The 15,988-nt window shown below is 42.0% G+C and overlaps 3 protein-coding genes and 2 pseudogenes across 3 annotated transcripts; all 5 read left to right on the forward strand.

Annotated features, from left to right (window-relative positions):
- Positions 1-2,674, forward strand: part of LOC110164710 (protocadherin gamma-A3-like) — a 3,383-nt pseudogene extending 709 nt beyond the window's left edge.
- A 487-nt stretch (positions 2,675-3,161) lies between these two features.
- LOC110162224 (protocadherin gamma-A8-like) lies at positions 3,162-5,620 on the forward strand. The gene is made up of 2 exons (XM_055159058.1): positions 3,162-5,528; positions 5,612-5,620. The coding sequence occupies exons 1-2, from the start codon at positions 3,162-3,164 to the stop codon at positions 5,618-5,620; spliced, it is 2,376 nt and encodes a 791-aa protein (XP_055015033.1).
- Positions 5,621-6,607: 987 nt separating this feature from the next.
- LOC110162229 (protocadherin gamma-A3-like) lies at positions 6,608-9,036 on the forward strand (annotated as a pseudogene).
- Positions 9,037-9,675: 639 nt separating this feature from the next.
- Positions 9,676-12,199, forward strand: LOC129410587 (protocadherin gamma-A12-like). The gene is given in 3 exon segments (XM_055159059.1): positions 9,676-11,391; positions 11,394-12,071; positions 12,191-12,199. Coding segments are annotated over 3 exon segments (2,403 nt in total).
- A 938-nt stretch (positions 12,200-13,137) lies between these two features.
- On the forward strand, positions 13,138-15,855 carry LOC129410588 (protocadherin gamma-A3-like). The gene is given in 3 exon segments (XM_055159060.1): positions 13,138-13,821; positions 13,823-15,496; positions 15,850-15,855. Coding segments are annotated over 3 exon segments (2,364 nt in total).
- Positions 15,856-15,988: the final 133 nt, after the last annotated feature.

A 15,988-nucleotide genomic window follows, 5' to 3' on the forward strand; every position in this document is an offset into this window, starting at 1 on the left:
TGCTTGCCTCATAGCGTCGCTGTTACCCTGTGAGATAATTTCAGCAGTTCTGCGTATCTGCTTAACCCTCCCATCTTTGCTGCGTCTTATCCGAATGTGTGTCTTTTTACGACGCTACATTTAACTGGGAAACGTTTATATCGGATGGAACGAATAAACACATTTACGACATTGAATACTTGTATCTTCTGTAGATTTTAAAGCTTAACGAGTCAATATGGCCTTAAACAAACACACAGCGAGCGGAGGATCAAGGTGGAGATTTTTCGTTCTATCTGTACGTACAATGTGGTCCTGTTTTTTCTTGATGTTATTTTTGATTCAAGTCGACGCACAGATCCGCTACTCAATCCCAGAGGAGATGAGGAAGGGCTCTCTTATTGGTAACGTTGCACAGGACTTGGGTTTGGACATAAAAAGGCTTCGTTCTGGCCGAGCTCGTATCGTGACTGGAGAAAATGTTCAGTACGCCGAGCTGAAGACAGACAAAGGGACTCTGGTGGTGAATGAGAGGATAGACAGAGAGCAGCTCTGTGGAGACGTGACGCCCTGCAGCTTCACGTTTGAGATTTTACTGGAAAACCCGATGGAGTTACACCCTGTGACTATAGAGGTGCTGGACATAAACGACAATGCGCCCAGTTTTGAGAGTAAACACTTGGATTTGAAATAAGCGAATCAGCCACAGTTGGATCACGCTTTGATTTGGAGGCGGCAGGTGATTCTGATGTAGGAGAAAATGGATTGCAAAACTATGCGTTGACGCCAAACGATAATTTTGTTTTAAAAGAGCACGTTAAATCCGACGGGAGTAAATACATTCAAATGGTGCTGCAGAATGCTTTGGACAGAGAGAAACAGCCGCGCCTTAATTTCAAACTAGTGGCTGTTGACGGTGGAAGTCCACAAAGATCTGGAACAGTAGATATAAAAAATTGTGGTCTTAGATGCCAATGACAACGCCCCTGTGTTTAGTCAGAGTATTTATAAAGCTAGTATGCCTGAAAACTCACAAAAGGGAACTCTTATTGTCACAGTAAATGCCAGTGATGTAGATGACGCAGCAAACGGTCAAGTGACCTACTCCTTTTCCAAATCAAAATCATCGGTCACGGATTTCTTTGATATAAATCGAGACACTGGCGGGATTTATGTTACAAAAGAAATTGATTATGAAACGGACAAGAAAGTGGAATTCAGGGTAGAGGCCAGAGACCAAGGAGGACTGACGGATACATGTGAAGTGGAAATACACATTACAGACGTGAACGACAATGCGCCTGTTATTAACGTGATGTCGTTCACTAGTCCTGTGTCAGAGGACGTTACAGTGGGCACCACCATCGGTATTATTAATGTTAAAGACTTTGATTCAGGTGAGAACGGACAGGTGAGATGTTCAGTGGAGGGAAGTGCCCCTGTTGAAATAAAGTCTAATGTTAGAAACTATTACGCACTAGTAACTAATGCTCCATTTGACCGGGAGCGTTTATCAGAATTTAACATCACAATAGTTGTCTCGGATTTGGGAAAGTCACCGCTCTCAGTCGATAAAAACACTGAATTTAAAGATTTCAGATGTAAATGATAACCCTCCATTATTCACACATGCGCTCTACAGCGCGACCATAACAGAGAATAACTCACCTGGTTATTCTGTGTTAAATGTTGTTGCCGAAGACCCAGATGAAAACCAAAACGCGCGCGTGTGTCATATATTTTAGAGGAGTGTGACGTTGGTGGCTCCCCTGTCCTGGGTTATATCTCTGTTAATTCAGAAAATGGACTTGTTAGTGCCGCGCGCGCTCATTTGATTATGAACAAACCAAAGAGTTTGTGTGCGTAATCAAAGCGCAGGACGGAGGCTCTCCTCCTCTCAGCAGCAATGTGACTGTGAAAATCCTGGTTCAGGATCAGAACGATAACGCCCCTCAGGTGCTTGTACCCAGTCCAGACTGGGGGTTCTCTGGTGGCTGAGATGGTGCCTCGTTCAGCAGATGTGGGCTATCTGGTCACTAAAGTGGTGGCTGTGGATGTGGACTCTGGACAGAATGCCTGGCTCTCCTATAAACTGCAGAAAGCCGCAGACAGGGCGCTGTTTGAAGTGGGCTTACAGAATGGAGAAATAAGAACTATCCGCCAAGTGACTGATAAAGATGCAGTCAAACAGAGACTGACTGTTATAGTGGAGGACAACGGGCAGCCCTCTCGTTCAGCTACAGTCATTGTTAACGTGGCGGTGGCGGACAGCTTTCCTGAAGTACTGTCTGAGTTCACTGACTTTACGCACGACAAGGAGTACAATGACAACCTGACTTTTTACTTAGTGCTGGCTCTGGCTGTAGTCTCCTTTCTGTTCATCACGTGTGTAGTGGTCATTATCTCAGTGAAAATTTACAGATGGAGACAGACTCGCATCCTGTATCACTCCAATCTGCCAGTGATCCCATATTATCCTCCACGTTACTCAGACACTCTGGGCACAGCGACTCTCCCACACGTGTACAATTACGACACGTGCAGGACCACAGACTCCAGAAAGAGTGACTGTAAGTTTGGCAGAGCTGGTAGTCAGAACGTGCTGATAATGGATCCCAGTTCAACAGGGACGATGCATCGGATACAGAGTGAGAAGAGCATCCTGGACGAACCAGACTCTCCTCTAGAGGTTTGAAACTTTAATTACAATTCATGCAGTGTTTTGTTTATATTCTTCAAAAGGTAAAATGGCAAATGGTTCCAATTACACATCTAATTCTTCTAGTTTGTTCGTTCGTCTAGTTATTTTCAGCACCTTGGACAGTGTTATGCATATTTTACTGTTATAGTGAAGGAGAAAACTTGTATAACACATTTTTCGTGGTAATACATTCATCATTCTTCTGAATCTTTCCTTGACTTGCTGTAATATTCTTACTGGACTCGAAGTGTCGCTGTTGACTCACAAGCTGGGATAATTTAATTTATTTGTGGCCAACCTTCTTTCTCTTGTTTGGTTGAATCAGAGTAGACGGGAGAGACGCGTTTGTAGACCTCTGCGTTTTGAGGGAATATCGCAATCCTCGAGTTTTATTTTTTTTTTAACAATTTCGTTTGTGAACGATTAATTCTTCCTCCTTTTTAGTCTGTGGATATTTTTGGAAACTCCGCTGGGTTTGACAATGGGATCTCAATCACTGCTGTTGCTCTGTGTTTTGTGCCTGGACTCGGTGTTCGCTCAGGTCAGTTACTCCGTTCCTGAAGAAATGCCCAAAGGCTCTGTAGTTGGAAACATAGCGCAGGATTTGGGCATAGATTTGAAACGACTCAAATCAGGAAAAGCACGTGTATATACGGGAAACAATGTCGAATACATCGGTCTGAATAAAGAAAGAGGAGTCCTGTTTATCCAGGAGAGGATCGACAGAGAGGCGTTCTGCGGTGAGACGACGCCTTGTGCTTTAGATTTTCAGTTAATTTTGGAAAATCCGATGGAAATGTTTCGAATTACAGTAGAAATTACAGATATAAACGACAACTACCCGAGTTTCACCAATGCAGAAAAACGATTTGAGATCAGCGAGTCAGCAATATTAGGATCTAAATTCATACTGGAAAAAGCCATTGACCCTGATATTGGGGTAAATGGACTCCAAAAATATTCACTTAGCCCAACGGATAATTTTATACTACAAATGGAAAACGAAGCAGACGGGGGTAAAAAGGTGGAGATGGTTTTACAGAAAGCTTTAGATCGGGAAATACAGGCGCATATCCCATTACTATTAACCGCTACAGACGGAGGGGAGCCGCAGATGTCGGGAACAATGCAGATATTTGTGACTGTGCTAGACGCGAACGACAACGCACCTGTTTTCTCCAGACCATTGTACAGAGCAAAGATAATGGAGAACTCCCCCAAAGAGACCAGTATACTCACTGTGAGCGCATCAGATAAAGATATTGGCTTGAATGGAATGGTCTCCTACACGATGACGCCGAGCAAATTGCGTTTGAATGATATTTTTAAAATTGATGAAATAAATGGCGTTATCACCTCATTTGGCGAACTCGATTATGAAAGGGTGGGTAGTTACCAGATTGACATTGAAGCTGTTGACAGAGGTGGACTGTCAGATTCAGCAAAGGTCATCATTGAAATCGGTGATATCAACGATAATAAACCAAATATAAACATAGTGTCTAAATCGGACTTGGTTTTAGAGGACTCGCCTCCAGAGACAGTGATAGCCATGTTAAGTGTAAATGATCCTGACTCAGAGAACAATGGGCAGGTAAATTGTATTCTAAACAATTTAATTCCTTTTAAAATAAAGTCCACCTCAAATGGATTTTATTCTCTCGTCTCAGATACATATTTAGACAGAGAGCAGGCGTCTCAATACAACATCACAGTCACGTGTTCAGATGAGGGCGTGCCCTCTCTCTCCAGCAGCGTCACTCTCACGTTACACATCTCTGATGTGAATGACAACGCGCCTGTCTTTGACAGGAGCTCGTATGAGGCCTACATTGTAGAAAACAACAGCCCGGGCCTCTCTATATTCACAGTGAAAGCCACAGACGCTGACTGGAACCAGAACGCGCGTGTCTCTTACATACTGGAGGACTCCTCTGTTAACGGAGTGCCAGTCTCCTCATATGTGTCCGTTAGTGCAGATAGCGGAGTCATCCATGCAGTGCGCTCCTTTGACTACGAGCAGATCAAGGATTTCCGGTTCTGCGTCAAAGCGCAGGACGGAGGCTCTCCTCCTCTCAGCAACAATGTGACTGTGAAAATCCTGGTTCAGGATCAGAACGATAACGCCCCTCAGGTGCTGTACCCAGTCCAGACTGGGGGTTCTCTGGTGGCTGAGATGGTGCCTCGTTCAGCAGATGTGGGCTATCTGGTCACTAAAGTGGTGGCTGTGGATGTGGACTCTGGACAGAATGCCTGGCTCTCCTATAAACTGCAGAAAGCCGCAGACAGGGCGCTGTTTGAAGTGGGCTTACAGAATGGAGAAATAAGAACTATCCGCCAAGTGACTGATAAAGATGCAGTCAAACAGAGACTGACTGTTATAGTGGAGGACAACGGGCAGCCCTCTCGTTCAGCTACAGTCATTGTTAACGTGGCGGTGGCGGACAGCTTTCCTGAAGTACTGTCTGAGTTCACTGACTTTACGCACGACAAGGAGTACAATGACAACCTGACTTTTTACTTAGTGCTGGCTCTGGCTGTAGTCTCCTTTCTGTTCATCACGTGTGTAGTGGTCATTATCTCAGTGAAAATCTACAGATGGAGACAGTCTCGCATCCTGTATCACTCCAATCTGCCAGTGATCCCATATTATCCTCCACGTTACTCAGACACTCTGGGCACAGCGACTCTCCCACACGTGTACAATTACGACACGTGCAGGACCACAGACTCCAGAAAGAGTGACATTAAATACATGCAGCCCATGAGTCAAAGTCTGGTCAGTGTTGATGACGTCGAGATTGATTCTGCGCAGAATGGACATCAGAGATCCACAAACTCTACACTGGTGAGACATTATCTTCATTGTAATGATTCGCTTGGACATACACGTACTAATTATGTTGCATAAAAAGTATATTACTATATTAGTTTGAGTAAGGCCAATGAGATCCGGAATGATCAGTTTATGAAGCCTACATTTCAGCGCATAGCGCATGGTTTAATGTTCTTCACTCTCTTATTCGCAACTATTTGTTAAAATTGTGTTAACATACTTTAAATTACTATTATTTCATCTAATCCTTTTTTTTTTTTTCTTACTTTTGATTGAGCAGTTACATTTGTACATTTTAAGGTAATGAAGATCATATAACTCCAACAAGAGCCAACATTTTTTCGACTCTACCGTTGTCTTTTGCATATACTCCTTCAAAGCTGTGCACTGTCCATGGTGCTGATATTGTTACGCTAAGTTCTGACCCAACTACAGTCAAACTTCTCTAATTTTCATGTTTTCAAAATTTTCTTTTTCATAAAATAAGACAAATACATAATCGTAAAATTATCACTTGGGAAATAGGACTGCTTTATGTAGATTTAAAAAAAATGTTTGTTTTTTTTTGGTCAAATGAATTTGAGATTTCTGCAATAATATCTTTAAATGTTTGTCTCGGACACTTACGTGCAATTCTTTCTTTTATTATTGTTATTATAAAAAAACTTCCTCAGGTAATTACTTCTTAAATATATCTTTTTTGATACTCTCTTTTTGTACTGCTTTATCGTTTAATATGACCTTTACAAAAGCCAGTCCGCTTGTCGCCAGTTATATTATACGTCCAACTAAGCCTTTTGCCAGTAGTTTCTGTGTTTGGCCTCATAGTGACGCTGTTGTCCTGTGAGTTGTTGAGAGAGTTTTGTGATTTGTATTATTCCCTCCCATCACTGCGTTTTGTCTCGAGGAACACAGCGGATTTTCAGACCGTTTTCATACAGTAGAAATATAGCCCGATGCATTTAGAAATCTAACATTGTACACAGTTTTGTGAACGTGGATTGATTAGACTAGCGTTTTTCACCATGTTATTTGGACTATTTAATCGGAGTACATCATTAGAGAAACTGTCTGTGACATCTGTCGAAGCAATGTCGTCGTGTATTTTCTTGATGTTATTTTTGATTCAAGTCGACGCACAGATCCGCTACTCAATCCCAGAGGAGATGAGGAAGGGCTCTCTTATTGGTAACGTTGCACAGGACTTGGGTTTGGACATAAAAAGGCTTCGTTCTGGCCGAGCTCGTATCGTGACTGGAGAAAATGTTCAGTACGCCGAGCTGAAGACAGACAAAGGGACTCTGGTGGTGAATGAGAGGATAGACAGAGAGCAGCTCTGTGGAGACGTGACGCCCTGCAGCTTCACGTTTGAGATTTTACTGGAAAACCCGATGGAGTTACACCCTGTGACTATAGAGGTGCTGGACATAAATGACAATTCGCCCACATTTCAGAGTAAACACTTGGATTTTGAAATAAGCGAATTGGCTACAATCGGCTCACGCTTTGATTTGGAGGCGGCAGGTGATTCTGATGTAGGAGAAAATGGATTGCAAAACTATGTGTTGACTCCAAACGATAATTTTGTTTTAAAAGAGCACGTTAAATCCGACGGGAGTAAATACATTCAAATGGTGCTGCAGAATGCTTTGGACAGAGAGAAACAGCCGCGCCTTAATTTCAAACTAGTGGCTGTTGACGGTGGAAGTCCACAAAGATCTGGTACTGTGAATGTACATATAATCGTTTTAGATATAAATGACAACGCCCCTGTGTTTAGTCAGAGTATTTATAAAGCTACTATGCCTGAAAACTCACCAAAGGGGACTCTTATTGTCACAGTAAATGCCAGTGATGTAGATGACGCAGCAAACGGTCAAGTGACCTACTCCTTTTCCAAATTATCAGGTCACGGATTTCTTTGATATAAATCGAGACACTGGCGGGATTTATGTTACGAAAAGAAATTGATTATGAAACGGACAAGAAAGTGGAGTTCAGGGTTGAGGCCAGAGACCAAGGAGGACTGACGGATACATGTGAAGTGGAAATACACATTACAGACGTGAACGACAATGCGCCTGTTATTAACGTGATGTCGTTCACTAGTCCTGTGTCAGAGGACGTTACAGTGGGCACCACCATCGGTATTATTAATGTTAAAGACTTTGATTCAGGTGAGAACGGACAGGTGAGATGTTCAGTGGAGGGAAGTGCCCCTGTTGAAATAAAGTCTAATGTTAGAAACTATTACGCACTAGTAACTAATGCTCCATTTGACCGGGAGCGTTTATCAGAATTTAACATCACAATAGTTGTCTCGGATTTGGGAAAGCCACCGCTCTCAGTCGATAAAACACTGAATTTAAAGATTTCAGATGTAAATGATAACCCTCCATTATTCACACATGCGCTCTACAGCGCGACCATAACAGAGAATAACTCACCTGGTTATTCTGTGTTAAATGTTGTTGCCAAAGACCCAGATGAAAACCAAAACGCGCGTGTGTCATATATTTTAGAGGAGTGTGACGTTGGTGGCTCTCCTGTCCTGGGTTATATCTCTGTTAATTCAGAAAATGGACTTGTTAGTGCCGCGCGCTCATTTGATTATGAACAAACCAAAGAGTTTGTGTGCGTAATCAAAGCGCAGGACGGAGGCTCTCCTCCTCTCAGCAGCAATGTGACTGTGAAAATCCTGGTTCAGGATCAGAACGATAACGCCCCTCAGGTGCTGTACCCAGTCCAGACTGGGGGTTCTCTGGTGGCTGAGATGGTGCCTCGTTCAGCAGATGTGGGCTATCTGGTCACTAAAGTGGTGGCTGTGGATGTGGACTCTGGACAGAATGCCTGGCTCTCCTATAAACTGCAGAAAGCCGCAGACAGGGCGCTGTTTGAAGTGGGCTTACAGAATGGAGAAATAAGAACTATCCGCCAAGTGACTGATAAAGATGCAGTCAAACAGAGACTGACTGTTATAGTGGAGGACAACGGGCAGCCCTCTCGTTCAGCTACAGTCATTGTTAACGTGGCGGTGGCGGACAGCTTTCCTGAAGTACTGTCTGAGTTCACTGACTTTACGCACGACAAGGAGTACAATGACAACCTGACTTTTTACTTAGTGCTGGCTCTGGCTGTAGTCTCCTTTCTGTTCATCACGTGTGTAGTGGTCATTATCTCAGTGAAAATCTACAGATGGAGACAGTCTCGCATCCTGTATCACTCCAATCTGCCAGTGATCCCATATTATCCTCCACGTTACTCAGACACTCTGGGCACAGCGACTCTCCCACACGTGTACAATTACGACACGTGCAGGACCACAGACTCCAGAAAGAGTGACATTAAATACATGCAGCCCATGAGTCAAAGTTTACTCGACGTCGGTGGAACCGATTCTGAAGCCCAACAATTAGAGAAGCAGTTTCCAGGCTCCAATATGTCAACTCTGGTGAGTGATATTTACACTTGTTTTTCTAGCTGCCTCAGTGTTGGTGGTAAACGCTTTCTCTGGTGCTGAAAAACGTACTCATCTTCACTTGAAATTTTCCTCAGAACTCTTTTACTCAACTCTTCCTTTTTTTTCATACGATAAGTAATAGGACACAGTACAGTTATTTTAAAAAGTAACACTACCATGCGACAGAATAGTCATATATTATGAGAATAACATTAAAGCTTAAGGTTTGTTTTGTTTTGTTTTTTGTTTGTTTTTGTTTGGTGTTTTTTTTTTTTTTTTTTTTTTTTTTTTTTAACTCTTCATTTTTTTTCAAGAATTTTAAAATAATGTATTAAGTCTTTATTCTCATTGTTTATCATTTCTTTCCTTTATCCCGGTGCATAAGAAAATATTTAGTCTATGGCTCATTTCTCATTTCTCAATAATACTTTTTTTGTTTTTTAAAGAACTGAATTATTATTTTCTTCTTAATAATAATTTTCCATCTGGATACGTTACCTCGTCTGGACTCTGAGCGCCGCTGTTGACTGTAGAGTGTAATATTGTGAAACGATCCTCCCTCTATTCTACATTTCACATTTACTGTTCTAGAGGACGGTCGTTTCAGACTGCGGGATTCATTGTGGCTTTTTATACTGCTGGACATTGTTCTCTTTAAACATTTTATTATTTGATGTCTCATATTTGTAAATATCTGCAATGGCTTCATTGAAGGGAGTCTCTCACAGAGGGCAGTGGCTCGGCCTGGTTCTTTGTCTCTTTACGCTGAGGTCCGTGTGTGGACAGGCTCGTTACTCTGTTCCTGAAGAACAGACGGAGGGATCTTTCGTTGGAAATATTGCTGGAGATTTGGGAATAGATGTGCAAAGACTGGTCTCGGGGAACGCTCGCATTGTGACTAAAGAAAGTCGACAATATGTGGATTTAAATCGAGACAAAGGCATCCTTGTTGTTAAAGAGCGAATCGACCGAGAGGAGCTGTGTGAGAAATCAACGCCCTGCAGTTTTAGTTTTGAGGTGATTCTGGAGAATCCAATTCAGCTGTATCGAGTCACTGTGGAGGTAACAGATGTGAACGACAATACTCCAGCTTTTATGAAAGAAGAAATTGTTTTAAAAATAGTAGAAACTGCTGCGCCAGGAACACGCTACGCGTTAGAACGTGCGTATGATTCGGATGTAGGTGTCAATGATATTGAGAAATACACACTAAAACCCGCGGATCATTTTAAACTTGAAATGCGATCACATTCTGACGGGAGTCAGTTTGTGGAGATGGTTTTGGAAACGCCTTTAGATCGAGAGAAAAATGAGGAACATACACTGATTTTGGTCGCTTCAGATGGAGGCGCACCTCAGAGATCAGGAACAGCACGTATTCACATCACTGTACTAGACGCGAACGATAATGCACCAGTCTGTAGTAAACAGGTGTATAAAGCTGAGGTTCAAGAAAACTCTGCAATAGGAACTGTGGTCACCACCGTCAGCGCCACTGACGCAGATACAGGAGTCAATGGTGAAGTCATGTTTTCATTTGCTCACTTCAGTAAAGACTCCAAGCAGTTGTTTGACGTAAATGTTAAAACAGGGCAGATTGAAGTTATTGGTAATCTCGATTATGAAAAGTCTAAATCTTATCAATTAAACGTTCGGGCTAGTGACCACGGAGGCTATTCTGACACATGCAGCGTGATTATCCAAGTAACTGACGTGAATGATAACTCTCCTGTTATTCAGCTCATGTCATTTTCAAGCACAATCTCCGAGGATGCCCCTCCAGGCACAACTTTAGCTGTGATTAATGTTCATGACGACGACTCAGAGAGAAACGGTGTAGTAGAATGTTCTATTAGTTCTGATTTACCTTTTAAAATTGAATCTTCATTGTCTGGTTATTATACAATAGTGACTGATGACGTGTTAGACAGAGAGAGTGTCTCAGAATATAATATTACTCTAACAGTGACTGATCAAGGCTCCCCGCCGCTTTCAAACAGAAAAACAATTCAGGTCAAAGTTTCCGACGTCAATGACAACCCCCCAAAGTTTGACGAATCAGAATATAGTAGAACAATACCTGAGAATAACTCACCTGGATTTTCTATTTTCACTGTACGTGCGACTGATGCAGACTGGGGCCAAAACGCCCGGATTTCTTACTTTCTGGAGGAAACTGAAATTAATGGTGCGTCTTTGTCTTCTTTGGTGTCACTGAATTCAGAAAATGGCGTAATTTCTGCTGCAAAGTCATTTGATTATGAGCAAATAAAGAAATTTGATTTTAATGTAACAGCTCGTGACTCTGGCTCTCCTCCTCTGAGCTCAGTGGTCTCAGTTAAGATCCTGGTTCAGGATCAGAACGATAACGCCCCTCAGGTGCTGTACCCAGTCCAGACTGGGGGTTCTCTCTGGTGGCTGAGATGGTGCCTCGTTCAGCAGATGTGGGCTATCTGGTCACTAAAGTGGTGGCTGTGGATGTGGACTCTGGACAGAATGCCTGGCTCTCCTATAAACTGCAGAAAGCCGCAGACAGGGCGCTGTTTGAAGTGGGCTTACAGAATGGAGAAATAAGAACTATCCGCCAAGTGACTGATAAAGATGCAGTCAAACAGAGACTGACTGTTATAGTGGAGGACAACGGGCAGCCCTCTCGTTCAGCTACAGTCATTGTTAACGTGGCGGTGGCGGACAGCTTTCCTGAAGTACTGTCTGAGTTCACTGACTTTACGCACGACAAGGAGTACAATGACAACCTGACTTTTTACTTAGTGCTGGCTCTGGCTGTAGTCTCCTTTCTGTTCATCACGTGTGTAGTGGTCATTATCTCAGTGAAAATCTACAGATGGAGACAGTCTCGCATCCTGTATCACTCCAATCTGCCAGTGATCCCATATTATCCTCCACGTTACTCAGACACTCTGGGCACAGCGACTCTCCCACACGTGTACAATTACGACACGTGCAGGACCACAGACTCCAGAAAGAGTGACATTAAATACATGCAGCCCATGAGTCAAAGTCTGGTCAGTGTTGATGACGTCGAGACTGATTCTGCGCAGAATGGACATCAGAGATCCACGAACTCTACACTGGTGAGGCATTATTTTAATTTTATTTATGCTCTTGGACATACATGTAATGATATTTTTTAATAGAAACCTTTTATTACCAATTGCTTTAAAGAGAGATGCGATTTGATCTGTAATTTTAGGCTGCTTGATGTAGCATTTATTTGTATATTATTATTCCCTCTTTTAAATCCCGATTTTCTTAATGACATTTTATTTATTGAATTTATACTGTTATTTTGTATTTATTTATTTTTATGTAATGCTACTGCAACTTCATATCTTTATTTTTTTTTTTCTACATCTGCTTCACTTAGACTTTAGTGGCTGTTAACTGTCCATGGTGCTGATTTAAAAAAAAAAAAAAAAAAAAAAAAACTTTTTAAAGTCCAACTACAGTCAGACTTTTATGAGTTTCATGTTTTCGAATTACTCCGTGAAGTACAATATTTCACATACTCTATATAGATACATTAATATAGAATCATTTATTTCTCAGTAGGAAATTATTACTGCTTTATTGCAATCTAATAAACAATATAATATTTGGTTAAACTTATGCCATCTTCTGCAGTCCTATTTTTACTTTGATGATTACCTTCGAAATCCCATGCATTGTTACGTGTTTAATTACTTCAGTCCTGAAACTGCTAAATATTCTAATAATTACTTTTTTAAATAGCATTTATAGGGATGTCGTTTTATACATCGCTTGATTTGACAAGGTCAAAGTCCATTACGCTTGTTACCCGTTAATGTATAAGCCCAGCGAAATCTTTGGCAAATAGTTTCTGCGTTTGTCCTCAAAGTGACGCTGTTGTCCTGTGAGTCGTTTAGAGGGTTCTGTGAATCTGGCTATTCCCTCCCATCACTGTGTTTTGTCTCGAGGAGCACGGTGGCTTTTCATTCCGTCTTAACCTCTACAGTAGAAATAGAGCCTGAGGAACGTCAATCCATAACATTGTACTTGGATACGATTGAACAAATGTTAATTTTTCTAGCTCTTCGATAGCTGTATTTTACCATGGCATTCGAACTATTCAAACACGGAAAATCATCAGGAACATTCTCCGTGTCATCTGTTGAAGCAATGTCGTCGTGTATTTTCTTGATGATATTTTTGATTCAAGTCGACGCACAGATCCGCTACTCAATCCCAGAGGAGATGAGGAAGGGCTCTCTTATTGGTAACGTTGCACAGGACTTGGGTTTGGACATAAAAAGGCTTCGTTCTGGCCGAGCTCGTATCGTGACTGGAGAAAATGTTCAGTACGCCGAGCTGAAGACAGACAAAGGGACTCTGGTGGTGAATGAGAGGATAGACAGAGAGCAGCTCTGTGGAGACGTGACGCCCTGCAGCTTCACGTTTGAGATTTTACTGGAAAACCCGATGGAGTTACACCCTGTGACTATAGAGGTGCTGGACATAAACGACAATGCGCCCAGTTTTGAGAGTAAACAATTGGATTTCAAAATCAGTGAAGCAGCAATGACAGGATCGCGCTTTGGCTTGGAGGCGGCAGGTGATTCTGACGTAGGGCTAAACAGTTTACAAGAATATGTGTTAACTCCAAACAATAATTTTATCTTGAAAGAAAACGCTGATCCTGACGGCACTAAATTCATTCAGATGGTTCTTCAGACTGCACTAGACAGAGAAAAACAGTCGCAGATTAATCTCAAACTGGTGGCTGTGGATGGAGGAAGTCCGCAGAGATCTGGATCAGTAAATATAAATATTGTTGTCTTAGATGTCAATGACAACGCCCCTCTGTTTTAATCAGAGGATTTATAAAGCGTCTGTGACTGAAAATTCTCCCATAGGCACACATGTCCTTACGGTAAACGCGAGTGATATAGACAGTGGAGCAAACAGTGAAGTAACATACTCCTTTTCCAAATCAAAAGCATCAGTAGCCGATTTCTTTGAAATTGATGAATACACAGGGAGTGTTTTTTTAGCAAAAGAATTAGATTTTGAAAAAGAAAAAAAGTTGGAGTTTAGAGTTGAGGCCAAAGACCAAGGAGGACTGACAGATACTTGCAAAGTAGAAATAGACATTCTAGATGTTAATGACAATGCGCCTGTTATAAATGTGATGTCGTTCACCAGTCCCGTTTCAGAAGACGCTCCCGTGGGCACCACCATCGGAATAATTAATGTAAAAGATTTGGATTCAGGTGAGAACGGACTGGTGAAATGCTCAGTTGAGGGAATTGCCCCTGTTCAAATAAAATCGAACGTGAGAAACTATTACACGATGCTAACCAGTGCGCTTTTAGACAGAGAGAGCTTATCCGAATTTAACATTACAGTAATCGCCTCCGACTCGGGAAAGCCTTCTCTGTCAGTCAATAAAATATTTGTTTTAAAGATTTCAGATGTAAATGATAACCCTCCGGTGTTCACTCATGCGCTCTACAGCGCTACGATAATGGAGAATAACTCACCTGGTTATACTGTACTAAATGTAGTTGCCAAAGACCCGGATGAAAATCAAAACGCGCGTGTGTCATATATTTTAGAGGAGTGTGGCATTGGTGGCTCTCCTGTTTCTGGTTATATCTCTGTAAATTCAGAAAACGGAGTTATTAGTGCCGCGCGCTCATTTGATTATGAACAAACTAAAGAGTTTGTGTGCGTAATCAAAGCGCAGGACGGAGGCTCTCCTCCTCTCAGCAGCAATGTGACTGTGAAAATCCTGGTTCAGGATCAGAACGATAACGCCCCTCAGGTGCTGTACCCAGTCCAGACTGGGGGTTCTCTGGTGGCTGAGATGGTGCCTCGTTCAGCAGATGTGGGCTATCTGGTCACTAAAGTGGTGGCTGTGGATGTGGACTCTGGACAGAATGCCTGGCTCTCCTATAAACTGCAGAAAGCCGCAGACAGGGCGCTGTTTGAAGTGGGCTTACAGAATGGAGAAATAAGAACTATCCGCCAAGTGACTGATAAAGATGCAGTCAAACAGAGACTGACTGTTATAGTGGAGGACAACGGGCAGCCCTCTCGTTCAGCTACAGTCATTGTTAACGTGGCGGTGGCGGACAGCTTTCCTGAAGTACTGTCTGAGTTCACTGACTTTACGCACGACAAGGAGTACAATGACAACCTGACTTTTTACTTAGTGCTGGCTCTGGCTGTAGTCTCCTTTCTGTTCATCACGTGTGTAGTGGTCATTATCTCAGTGAAAATCTACAGATGGAGACAGTCTCGCATCCTGTATCACTCCAATCTGCCAGTGATCCCATATTATCCTCCACGTTACTCAGACACTCTGGGCACAGCGACTCTCCCACACGTGTACAATTACGACACGTGCAGGACCACAGACTCCAGAAAGAGTGACATTAAATACATGCAGCCCATGAGTCAAAGTCTGGTCAGTGTTGATGACGTCGAGACTGATTCTGCGCAGAATGGACATCAGAGATCCACAAACTCTACATTGGTGAGACATTATTTTCAAGGCAATATTCCTCTTGGACAAACACGCATTGTTTTCATTGCATATTAACATTATATTCTCAGTTACTTTGATTGAAGTCAATAAGATCCAAAATGAACTGTTAATATCAAATTTCAGTGCTTGGTTTAGTTTTATTCACTCTCTTATTCACACAAGCTTTCATCATTAATTTTTATTTGTCTAACCAATATTCACTATTTCTAGATTAAGCAGTTACATATTTACATTTTGTATTTGTAATGTTTCTCGGGCATAATGTAGTTTTGTTTTGTTTTTTCTTTTCTTTTTACTTTTGTGTCTGTGTGTTTGTTTTTAATCATTTTTTCGACGTGCAGACCTAACCTTTCGAAGCTGTGCACTTTCCGTGGTGCTAACTGTTTTTTCTCTCTCTCCTGGACCAAACTACAGTCATTTTACTCAGATGTTTAAAAAAGTTTATTTTTCATCAAAGGAGATACATAAATAAATGTCGAA

Source organism: Boleophthalmus pectinirostris, unplaced genomic scaffold (assembly GCF_026225935.1).
Source record: "Boleophthalmus pectinirostris isolate CB_2022bp ecotype Guang Dong unplaced genomic scaffold, ASM2622593v1 HiC_scaffold_23, whole genome shotgun sequence".
In the NCBI taxonomy this organism is placed as follows: Eukaryota; Metazoa; Chordata; class Actinopteri; order Gobiiformes; family Gobiidae; genus Boleophthalmus; species Boleophthalmus pectinirostris.